This window comes from Berghia stephanieae, chromosome 1, assembly GCF_034508935.2.
Source record: "Berghia stephanieae isolate SIO BIC M18660-M18661 chromosome 1, UCSD_Bste_1.3, whole genome shotgun sequence".
NCBI lineage: Eukaryota > Metazoa > Mollusca > Gastropoda > Nudibranchia > Aeolidiidae > Berghia > Berghia stephanieae.
In genome coordinates this window covers 6,364,639-6,377,304 of record NC_088360.1, presented here as the reverse complement: position 1 = coordinate 6,377,304, position 12,666 = coordinate 6,364,639, and the positions used below count along the sequence as shown (strand labels likewise).

Here is a 12,666-nt window from a genome sequence, read left to right as displayed (position 1 = left end):
TGTTGTTTCTTTACTTTATTATTAACATTTGTTTAATATTTTTTTTTTTTTGGGGGGGGGGGAGGGATTTGTCTGTGTTAGTTTTTGGTTTGAATATAATTCATTATACCCTTATTACTATTATTATTTTAAATAGAGACAATTGATTGGCAGAGCTCCCTCTCTCTCTCCTCTCTCTCTCCTCTCTCTCTCTCTCTCTCCTCCCTCTCTCTCTCTCTCTCTCTCTCTCTCTCTCTCTCTTTCTCTCTCTCTCTCTCTCTCTCTGTTTCTTGTGTTTGGAATCTGAATGCTATTGAGTCTGAGGTGGTCTGTATTTTAAGTATATATTTTGTTGGGTTTTTTAAAAAGCTGTTACATTTATTTTTGTCCAATACTTTTTTTACAAATAATTTTTTTTTTAATCTTTAACAGGAATTTCCCTAATTATTATTACTACAAGGAATTCCCAGTAGGCAACAACAAGACCCTTGGGCTGGTTATGATTGACACAGTACAGCTGTGTGGATCCACTCATGGTAATGATGATGAAACACAACCGTCGAATCCATTGGATGTTTATGCAGCAAAGAAACAGTGGCTATTTATTGACAACGCCTTGAGAAATAGCAAGTAAGTTAGATGAAGCGAATAGATAAAATATCACATATGCTTATGTTCATAATAAGGCTTATGTTGTTTTGTTTGTTTAATGATTCAGTATAGGTAGATATTTAACTTTTATCAAGCAAAAATATAAAAGAATAAACATGTTTTTGGAATTTAGAATATTCAGCTTTCATTGAAATCTTATCGGTTTTCAGACAATAGCTGATTAATACCTGACTGTCATGTTCGGTTGTTCTCAATTTCATATTGTTAAAGCATCGTGCAGTTCATAATATTTCACATATTTAAAAGAAATGTATGATGTAATCCCCATTTGAAACAACTTGTTATTTAGGTTGCAACTGCAGCAAACCTCAAGTCCTCAAACAACATCATTTCCCACCATACCCCAATGCAATAATAAGGATGATGATAATGATGATGATGATACAACAACAATGATGATAAAGTATCTTTAGAGTGTCTCTGTCAGTTCACAAATGAGCCTAACATTAATTAAATTCAATCAGGCATGTAAGTTTTAATTTACGACCACTTCATTTTGATAGAGAAAATTTGCCAACTTTTACTACAATAAATATATGTATGATATTATTGTAATGTAAATGTTGTTTTTGTTACAGAGCTGACTACCTGTTTGTGGCAGGACATTTTCCCATTTACTCCATAGCTGAGCATGGTCCCACAGACCAGTTGGTAAAGGAACTGTTACCACTAATTGACAAGTATCAGGCTAATGGTTATCTTTGTGGCCATGATCACAACTTGCAGGTGTGTACTGTCTCTCAAGAATTAAAGAATTTGAAAAGCTCTGAATGCTACAGAACCAGACAAAGCAGAATGAAAAATACAAGAAATACATTATTCCAAAATATCAGGATTTCTTGAAGGCTAATTTTTAAAAATAAGCCCTAGTTTATTTTTCTTGTACTTTTATATCTGCTTTGTTTAGCATTGTGTCATTCACACCTATTCATTAAAAAAATATTCACTTTTATCTTTCATGAATGTAGCTAGTTTGTATATAGGCTTCTTAATTTTAGTGATTGTGTAGATCTGCAAATTATCACTCTCAAAATTTAATTGTATTTCATTTTTTCTTTTTTAATGGAAAAAATATTGCAATTCTTCTGATTGGTAAAACTCATAGTTGAGGTGTGCATTCTAGTGAAGTAGCCTTAAATATCTGCTGCAAGATAATAATTTAATTAGCTAAAAAGCGTCATCGTCAAAATTCTGTGACTTTGAACACTTCACACTTTGATTATAGTATAGCTGTGATATGATATATGAAGTAGGATTGATTCGTTGACTGATTAACTGATTAATTTATTTCATGTTAGATTAACTGACCAATTCATAATGATGATAATTTTTGGTGTCGAATTGCCACAATTGTAACAAATTGAAAACGAAATGAATATGTTTATGTTGTGTATATCACACGTGTGAAATAAAGAGAGGAAGAGAGAGAGAGAGAGAGAGAGAAAATGAGTAGGAGTGAAATATCTGTTCAATGTTATAGTTATCATTTAACGTTATAACAAGTGTAACTAAATGACAAATTGCCATATTTATGGACAATAAAGATCTATTATTATTATTATTATTATTATTATTATTATTATTATTATTATTATTATTATTATTATTATTATTATTATTATTATTATTATTATTATTATTATTAAACTGCTTTTGACGATTGTATTTTAAAAGAGCCTGTACATGCCTTTTGTAGAAAATGAGTTATTTTATGCCTTACAGAATAAAAGGAGGCACATTCAACAATCTGAGTTAGGTGTGAATATCGTGATAAAGAAGGTTGTAAATGCAGTTGTAAAAACTTTGGTGCGGTTATTTAATTTACCGGGTTACTGCCGTCTGCCTCCTAATTAACTGACCAAGAATCCCTGGCAGCTTCTTAGATTTTATTGACGAATTCCCTCCATTGGTCTCTGTCTTCTGCAAGAACTTTTTCAGACCTTAACTATTGATGGTTCTGGAGGTGCTTCCAGTGGCTGTTTTGTGTGAATGTTTGTTGTTGGTCTGCATCGATATTTATCTTGACTTGATTGTGTAAAGTATGCTTCATGGCTTTGTTTTGGTGGAATATTGTTGTCTCTTTTAAGTATGTGTTAGAATTATTGTCTATCATGTTTCATATATATGAGTTCAAAACGGTGTTTCATTAAATTTTTTATAGAGTAATTTCTTTATAATTTTTTTTAGGATAGTGGCTGTTATCGATGATTTGTAACTTTTTTTTTTATGGACTGTGTCATGTTTTTCTTCGTGTAGAGCTTGATCTCTGTAATTGTTTTGATTTTTTCCTTTATTAATTGTTTTTGTTTTAATCTGTTAAGGCCAATTGTGGAGAATTGGTGCAGTAAGAGTGTAAGGAAAGACGCAGAAAAGAGCCAGAAAATACTTTTTTTTTTGTTTTTTGCAGAAGTGACTTTTCAGCCTATAGAAAAAAAAAATCTAGACCAATTGAAAAACTTTGTTATTCGTGTATAGCCCTAGGATAAATCGTAGTTAAAACAAAAAAAAAAAACAACCTTGCAATCATACCATACAAAGGGAATTTGGTATAAAACATTTTAATTTATTTTTTTCATTGACAATGCATAATAATACAAATTATGATGAATGAAAAAACATCAATTGATGACACTAAAGAGAAATGGATGCTACTTTAATATACAACTCCAGAAATTTGATTGCACCAATGTAATACTATGCTTTCTTGGTATGTTTCAGCACCTTCGGAAAAAGTCATCGACAGGACGCAATATTGACTATTTTGTATCTGGAATGTCTAACATTATAAACCAGTCAACTGACCATGCCAAATCTGTGCCTGAAAGGTCCTCTCTATTCCACTATGCAAGTTTTATATCTAGAGGGGGATTTCTATATGCAGAAGCCACGGCCAACAATATGACAATGACTTTTGTTAGTTCTAACGGATCTAAATTGTACACAACTCATTTATATCCCAGAAAACATAACTAGTTTAATTACAACTGAAGTGTATTTTATAAATGACATTCTCCGCTACAATGCGGGTGGTTGGATGGGAGCATCACCCTTGAATCATATACCTATGATGTTCGCATGGGTGTACGATCCGATAGTGATGTCGTTTCTTCTTCTCTTTACTAGCCTATCCTGCTTCTTTGGTTTGTGATTGTATTTTTGACAGGGGATATTTTTTTTTTTCTGTAAATCTTCTGCCTGTTTGTTCTTGGTTATTTATAATTTAGCTTATGATATCTTTAGGTTATGATTTTGATTTACATTTGTACTATTTTTGTTAGATTGCTTGTTTTTTTGTTTCAGCGGTCTCTCATATAACCTCAATTGTGTTGGAAGAGACCTAAAGCAACAAACAAACAAACAAATCTCCGCTACATTGCTCCAAACACAGTATTATAAAATATAGTGATCTATATGGATAAATTTACTTTTGACTTATTTGCTATTTAACATAGCCACGACCATCGACAATGACTTATTGTTTCAGCTGATTGCATCAGCTTTAAACGTTTGTCATTTGCTCATAAGCCCAGCATTGATTTTCTCATTAAAATTGTGTCCTAGAACAATTAAAAGCGGATAAATTCACTTATATGATATTATTAGCTATTTGATATTGTGTACTTAACACATCATCATCATTGCCCCAACACTTCTGCTACAACCAGTTGTAAAATTACGTCACTTTGTCCAACATACCAAAATTTGCTTTTGATACTGAAATGAGTGCTATCTGCATCCCGAAATATTGTCTCAGAAGGTATTCTTTCGTTTTATGAAATGTAATAAAAATAGGTGACTAGCCTAGTAGATTTCTCTCCATACATGTTTTCAAGTATTTTTATAATTACATCCAATACAGTGGAACCTCCCGATTACGACACCTCCGAATAGCGACAACCTCCTGATAACGACATTGACCCGTGGTCCCGATTTTTTTTCTATTTAAGATCAGTAAAAAAACCCTCCAAATAACGACGCTCTTTTTGATAAAACCTCCGAATAACGACATCATTTTGGCGATTTTCGGCAGTTTTCGTAGATATCTGATACTAAAAATACAGAGTATGAGTACTCAAAGTTTATAAAAACGATTCCTGCTTGAACTGATGAGAACGCAGCTTTTGAAACCAATGAGAACGCAGCTTTTTTTTGACGAATCTTGGCTGATATGCAATAATAAAAACCAAGCTATAAATGTTAGTGCAAGCAAGTAAACACAAAATCTTGGTAACTGTGATAGTAGTATGTAGTAGTAGTATAGTAGTAGTAGTAGTAGTAGTAGTAGTAGTAGTGTTTTTTGTGGGAGGAGGAGGAATTTTATCTAACTCGCAGCGTCCGAATTACCTGTTTTGTTTGTTTTAAAGGGTTTTACAGCGCTTGTAACACATCTATGTCATATCAGCGCCAGTAAAAAGGAAGAAAATTGGATAGTTAAAAACATTCTAGATTTACAATTGAAATGACATAAGAAAAAGTAAGACAAAGGGGAATGGTTTAAATAGGGAACAGATGTAGATTCCAGGAGCACACTATCAGTGTACTCAGTTCAGATCACCTAAAAGTCTCATCCAGACACACGCACAAGAACCCTCTAAGAGGAATACACTACAATGTTTTGTTTGTTTTGTCAATGTTAATAAAAACTGGTCCCGCGGGCCTTACCACGCCCACTTTGTCCGCCATCTTGGAAACCTCTAAATAACGACACCTCCGGATAACGACATAAAAACTTGGTCCCGTGGCATGTCGTTATCGGGAGGTTCCACTGTAAATATGTTCTGTTTTACAAATGTACCACAGGCATTTTAACACGTGGTTTAAGAATTTATGTATGTCGTTTTTAAAGATTTTATGAATCAGGTGATATTTTCTGGTGATAAGGACAAAATTTTGAAAATTATTTTTTTTTAAAAACTTCTTTTATTTTTGTTGTTGTTGTTGTTGTTATTATTATTATTATTATTATTATTATTATTATTATTATTATTATTATTATTATTATTATTATTGTTATTATTATTATTATTATTATTATTATTATTATTATTATTATTATTATTATTATTATTATCATTATTATTATTAGTAGTAGGAGTAGGAGTAGTAGTAATGATGATGATGATAATGATAGTTATAATGAGAAAAATAATAATAATAGTAACAATAACAATAGAAATAATAATTAACAGATTTTTTAAAAAAATACCTAAATCCATTCTACTATCCTTTTTACTCTAAATTCATTTCTCAATCTTAGCCTCATTCCGAAATGATACCGGATTTTGACAGTGATCCACATTTAGGTTTGTCCCTCTTGGTGGGAATCCTGTGCCTGTGTTTAATTTGTCTCAGAATAGATACATGGCTAGATTCTATCAAGGAATCAAACTGTTTTCTTTCTTTAAACTAGTCCCCTTTTATCTAACTTTTTATTTGGTGCGTGTGAGCCCAATTTCTATAATCTAGTACCTTTTGAATAGCTCACAATCTTCTTTATTGTTGTGGCCGAAATTATTTAAAAGTATTGCAATAACTGCACAACGCACAAAAAATCAAAATTGAAATCCCATGTCTTTCATTTTAATTTTTATGTTTTTAAAAAAACCAACATTATCATGCATCTTAAAATCAGCTAAGATACATGATTTTTATATAATCATAAAAGTAAATGTTATGTTTGCTGTAAATTTTTTTTTTTTTTTTACGTTTGATAGAAACCTTTAAGTATTGTGAAAATTAAATGTATGATAGAAATGATGATTTTAGTTACCAATAAAATGAAACGCTAATACAATGTAGAAATACATATTGTAACACCGTTTTTTTTTGCATTTGGTACAATTTTATTATGGCTGATTTTACTAATGCTTAAAAATATTTGAATTGTATAAAAGAATGAAAACAGTTAAATACTTAATCCAAAAAAAAAACAAAACAAAAAAAAACAAAATAAAACCAAAAACAACACACAATGCATATCATCTGACATATTTTTAAAGTACAAAATTTTATTGCATTGTCACGTTTTGAAGTTTTGTAAAGAAGTTAGAGTAAGGAATAGATTTACCATGAATATGATACAGACTGTGCTAAAATTTCAATGGGAAGAGACGGTATGGTGAGATTTCACTGTCCATGATCTGCATTTGACTCATGATTAAAGTAAAAATGATAATATGGTAAAGGCAAGTTAACTAAGGACAAATTCATGTTTATAATAAAAATGCTTTTTGTCACCATCTAATTGTAATATAATATATATTTGATACAAACGCTGTTTACATAGATTAAGCATTAAAATACATGTTATTTGATATTTAAAGAGACAGATTCGTCGGATGAAAAAAAAACAAAAACAAACAAACAAACAAAAAAATACTGTTCACCACAATGTATTGTGTTTTTATCTCTATGTAATAAGGATTTTTTTATTTTTTTATTTATGAAATGTGCCATGATTTTAAAGAAATATTTAACAAACAATCAGATGAGGTTGCACTTTCATCATTATAATGAAAAGTATAAATTTGTTTGTTGTATCATCTTGTGGTATAAATTCTGTCATAACTACCTCTGTCTGGGGTGATTTGCTGACTGGATAGGACTTTGTGCTGCCACCCTGGAGACTCAGATTCGAGCCCCGCTTTGGCTTCTCATTTTTGTTTTCCTCGAGCAACAAACCAAGGACAAATTCATGTTTATAATAAAAATGCTTTTTGTCACCATCTAATTGTAATATAATATATATTTGATACAAACACTGTGCTTTTGATATAGTTTTACATAGATTAAACATTAAAATACATGTTATTTGATATTTAAAGAGACAGATTCGTCGGATTAAAAAAAAAAACAAAAACAAACAAACAAAAAAATACTGTTCATCACAATGTATTGTGTTTTTATCTCTATGTAATAAGGATTTTTTTTTTTTTAATTTATGAAATGTGCCATGATTTTAAAGAAATATTTAACAAACAATCAAATAGGTTGCACTTTCATTATAATGAAAAGTATAAATTTGTTTGTTGTATCATCTTGTGGTATAAATTCTGTCATAACTACCTCCGTCTGGGGTGATTTGCTGACTGGATAGGACTTTGTGCTGCCACCCTGGAGACTCAGATTCGAGCCCCGCTTTGGCTTCTCATTTTTGTTTTCCTTGAGCAACAAACTTATCCCCTACTTTGCGGTGTTGCTCTGTAGCTGATGCCAGTCTTCATGGGATTGACCGGAGAGAAAAGTCTCCCATGTGAATTAATAAAGAAAAGTTTTTTTTATTATCTGTTTATTTATCCAGTGTAAATCTGACTTTTGACTGGATTGACAAAGAATTTTGCCATGTACAATCTCATTTTTATGGGAAATATTGCACAATTCAATAATTTACATATTAAAAAATAACATGGAATTAAGGTTTTTCTAAACGCTATAAACCTTTTTATTATGAACTATGATCTTTCAATTTTATTCCCTGTGAATAAGATGCCAGGTATGGAAGAAGAAAAAAGTTTCATTGTTTTTATAACTATTTTCATTTGTTCATTGTAATATTCATATTTACCTCGTGGTTGCTATAAAACCCAACCCGAGAAAATTTCTGCATTGATTCTCTTTGTTACTACCCAAAACGTGAAATAATAAATGGCTGGGACGTAAGAATAAATTGATAAACTCAATTTCAGAAGGGAGGTTACATTTCCCTGTTACCGCCTTGTTTTTCTTGTGAGCGCTGCCTTATTCATACCATTCTTTCTGTTAATGTGATCAAAAAAATTTTTAATTTTTTTAAAATCGCCTTAAAGTAATAATATGCTTTCATATATAGTTTTATCCATTTTTTTCTTTTTTATTCTTATTTTTGTTTTGTTGTTGTTGTCTTTTTTTCTTTTTGGCTTTCCTGTTTAATATATTAAATCACATGTAGTACACAGTTCTTCAGATTAAACAATTTTAATATAATCATACATACTTTTTTACACTTTGAATTAATTAATTCAGAATTTATGGAGTTATAAATTTGACTGAATTAATGAGATCCCCTATAATTAAATCCCCAATTTTCTGGTATTTAGCTGTAGGGTTGTTCAAGATGTGACTGTGCAGTAAATATATTTTAGACCCTATATTTTAATGGCGATTACTATACTTCTAATGTGACAATTCTATTTTACAGAGAAAATTGAAAGATCATTTTCCAAATGAAAAAGTTTTTATAATACGCACAACGAACATTTAATATTAACCATCTTATTGTTGAAATTTGAGACCCTTTCCAGTTTATATTGTTTTATTGTTTTATCCTTCCGTACTTCAGTAAGGCACTTGCTGTCTTTTGTTCCCTATACATTCAATACTTATGGCGATGGTTGATATTGTCCAAAGCCGATGCTATGTTTGTATATAAATGTATGTATTTTTTATAAAAAGTTAAGTTATATTTTTGATACAAATTTTAAAACTACTTCTATAAAATAAATATGAGCCAGAAACAACAAAATTAGTAGAACATCTTAAGGGAGGGAACCCCCTTCAAACGGTTTGAATTAAGGATCGAAACTCTGGATCGAGGAATCTCTCCTTTCTTTTTTATTATTTTTATTACCGTCATAGATTTTTGTTACTGCTTTTTATCCACCATTCCTTACTCATGAAAATGACATGCACCGATGAGATACTTCATAGTCGATGCACAAATTTTGTTAAGTGTTTTCACTGTTTAAAAAGTATACATAATTCAAATGCATATTTTTGATACAAATTTTAAAGATTTCAATTTAAAAGGTATGAAATATTTTACTTTCAATATATATATATATATATATATATATATTATATATATATATATATATAATATATATAATATATATATATAAATATATATATATTTCTATTTGTTATAGAAATTTCAACTTTTCAACAAATATATTTTCAGAATTATTTACCTTTTTGTCTCATGCTGACTGAATTTGTTCAAGTCAGAATTTATTTCTCACTGTTGTTAACTAAAATCCAATGTTGTTACCAAGCAATGAAAGAAAATAATCCATAAACATTCCGAGCACCGTTGCCATTAATATATTGATTACCTTTCTAATCGAATAATTTTGTTATATTTTAAAAAATGTTTTATTGATGTATATTTAATCAGAGAAAAGATTCTATTAAATCCACTATGACAATATTCAGTCTTACATCTTATGTTGTTTGTTTTAATATAGAAAAGTGAGTGGAGCAGGCACTTATGTTGGTAACAACAGATATGAAGTGAATAGAAAGTGCAGAAGACAATAGAGAATAAAAATTTTTCGCGGCGGTGGGGGTTCGAACCTGCGACCTTATTGGTACGACAACTCCGCCTGGCAGTGAGAGCGTGGCTCTACCGTGTGAGCATCAACGAACACAAAATATTCGTTTCAACTCAAAGTCATTACTAGATCCTCTCTCACCCACTTCTTGAGACGCCGATTCGTTCGTACACCACATCGCGAATAATTTTTGACCAGCATTAAGCTTAATAGCCAATATTCTCAACACAAACATAAACTAGAAACGATTGAGACATTGATATGCTCCGTGTATGGTGATAATTTCAGAAAAGTGAGTGGAGCAGGCACTTATGTTGTAACAACAAGATATGAAGTGAATAGAAAAGTGCCAGAAGACAATAGAGAATAAAAATTTTTTCGCGCGGTGGTGGGGTTCGAACCTGCGACTTATTGGTACGACAACTCGCCTGGCAGTGAGAGCGTGGCTCTACCGTGTGAGCTATCAACGAACACAAAAAATTCGTTTCAAACTCAAAGTCATACTAGATCCCTCTCTCACCCACTTCTTGAGACCGCCGATTCGTTCGTACACCACCATCGCGAATAATTTTGACCAGCATTAAGCTTAATAGCCAATATTCTCAACACAAACATATAACATAGAAACGATTGAGACATTGAGTATGCTCCGGTGTATGGTGAATTTTTAATTCAGAAAAGTGAGTGGAGCAAAAAAAAATTTTATTCTCTATTGTCTTCTGGCACTTTCTATTCACTTCATATCTTGTTGTTACCAACATAAGTGCCTGCTCCACTCACTTTTCTAAATTAAAAATTCACCCATACACCGGAGCATACTCAATTCTCAATCGTTTCTATTTATATGTTTGTGTGAGATATTGGCTATTAAGCTTAACTGTGGTCAAAATTATTCGCGATGTGGTGTACGAACGAATCGCGTCTCAAGAATGGGTGAGAGAGGGATCTATAATGACTTTGAGTTTGAAACGAATATTTTTGTGTTCGTTGATAGCTCACACGGTAGAGCCACGCTCCACTGCAGGCGGAGTTGTCGACCAATAAGTCGCAGGTTCGAACCCCACCACCGCCGCGAAAAATTTTATTTCTCTATTGTCTTCTGCACTTTTCTATCACTTCATATCTTGTTGTTTTTCATATAATGTGGGTTTCTCCCACAGAGGGAAGGGAGGTACTGTGTCTTCTATCCCCCTATATCTCTTTTCCATCTTGCTTTCCGTCTTTGTCCTAGAATGAGATTACTTGGTTTTGTCCTGACCCTGGCCCGATGCCCTTGCTGAGAGGGAAACAGTCAAATGTATAGATATTTTTGGGGGATGATATTTTTTACCTTGTAAATCATCTCTCTGTCATGCACTGTATTATGCTTCGATTACATACTACATGTATATGATTTGTAAAAGTTTGAGTGTATTCCCTTATTAGCGACCTGTGCTTGTATCCGGATGAAACTTTTAGGTGATCTCAAACTAAGTACTTTGATAGTGTGCTCTTGGAATCTACATCTGTTTCCTGTTTGAACCAATTCCCCTTTGGCTTACCTTTTCTTGCATTAATTGTAATTCTAGAACTTTTTATTCTCCCATTTTCTTCCTTTTTACTGGCGCTGATATGACCTGAATGTTTTGCAAGCGCCGTAAAACCCTTAAAAACATAAACAAACATAATGTGGGTTTGTTTTGTTTTGTTTTTGTCAACCCATATAGTGGGCAGGGAGGTCACTTGCTTGTGTCTTCTATCCTCCTATATCTGTTTTCCAACTTGCTTTCTGTTTTTGTCTTGGAATGAGATTACATACTTGGTTTTGCCCTGGCCGAGGTCTTTGGCTGGGAGGAAAACAGAGCTTTGGGAGATTATATGTTTCAAGCCCGTAAAACCCTTAAAAACAGAATCAAAACCCGTTCTTTTTTACTCATCACATCCGGATTTTGTTATAGTACGATATCCACTAAATGTTCTAAAAGTGCTTTATAACTATAACATTCTTGGCCATTTATTTTTACTTCAAATCGTGTTTTGTCACCCTTTCTAAGTCAATGGGTTACCCCGACTAATTGATACCTGTTTGACACGGTGAGTCAGGTATGAATGATTATCGACATAGAGGGACCTTGAAAAGGTACGACTAACGTATAAGAACTTTACGCCTAGACGCATTTCCAAGGGTTATATTATTCTCATGTGCTTCGCGTGCAATTCAGAAAGTCTAGAAACATGACTAGGTCGCTCGTCAAGTTCTCTCTCTCTCTCTCTCTCTCTCTCTCTCTCTCTCTCTCTCTCTCTCTCTCTCTCTCTCTCTCTCTCTCTCTCTCTCTCGGGATGGAGTTTTTGACCTCTCATGGTGAGCAGGAGGTCACTTGCTGTGTCTTCTATCCCCCTATATCTAGTTTCTGTTGCCTTCTGTCTTTGTCTTTGAATGATATTACTTGGTTTTGTCCTGGTCCTTGTCCTGGCTGAGGGGAAAACAATCAAATGTATTGTGATTGTGCATTGTGTTAGTTTTGGGGAGGTGATAATTATTTTCTTGTAAATCATCTCTCTCTCTCTCTCTCTCTCTCTCTCTCTCTCTCTCTCTCTCTCTCTCTCTCTCTCTCTCTCTCTCTCTCTCTCTCTCTCTCTCTCTCTCTCTCTCTCTCTCTCTCTCTCTCTTATGTATTGATGGTTATATTTTTTGTTTTATTTCGAACATATGTATCTTGTAAACATT

At 32.3% G+C, this 12,666-nt stretch overlaps 1 protein-coding gene across 2 annotated transcripts in view; it reads left to right on the top strand.

Moving 5' to 3' along the window:
* LOC144966725 (tartrate-resistant acid phosphatase type 5-like) overlaps nucleotides 1-4,013 on the top strand; it is a 19,439-nt gene extending 15,426 nt beyond the window's left edge. For both annotated transcript variants that reach the window (XM_078903498.1, XM_078903504.1), the window contains exons 4-6: nucleotides 412-609; nucleotides 1,230-1,377; nucleotides 3,370-4,013. In XM_078903498.1, coding sequence (XP_078759624.1) covers nucleotides 412-609; nucleotides 1,230-1,377; nucleotides 3,370-3,624 — 601 coding nt within the window. In that variant the 3' untranslated portion in view covers nucleotides 3,625-4,013. The remainder of the gene's footprint in view (nucleotides 1-411; nucleotides 610-1,229; nucleotides 1,378-3,369) is intronic.
* The last annotated feature ends 8,653 nt before the right edge of the window (nucleotides 4,014-12,666 follow it).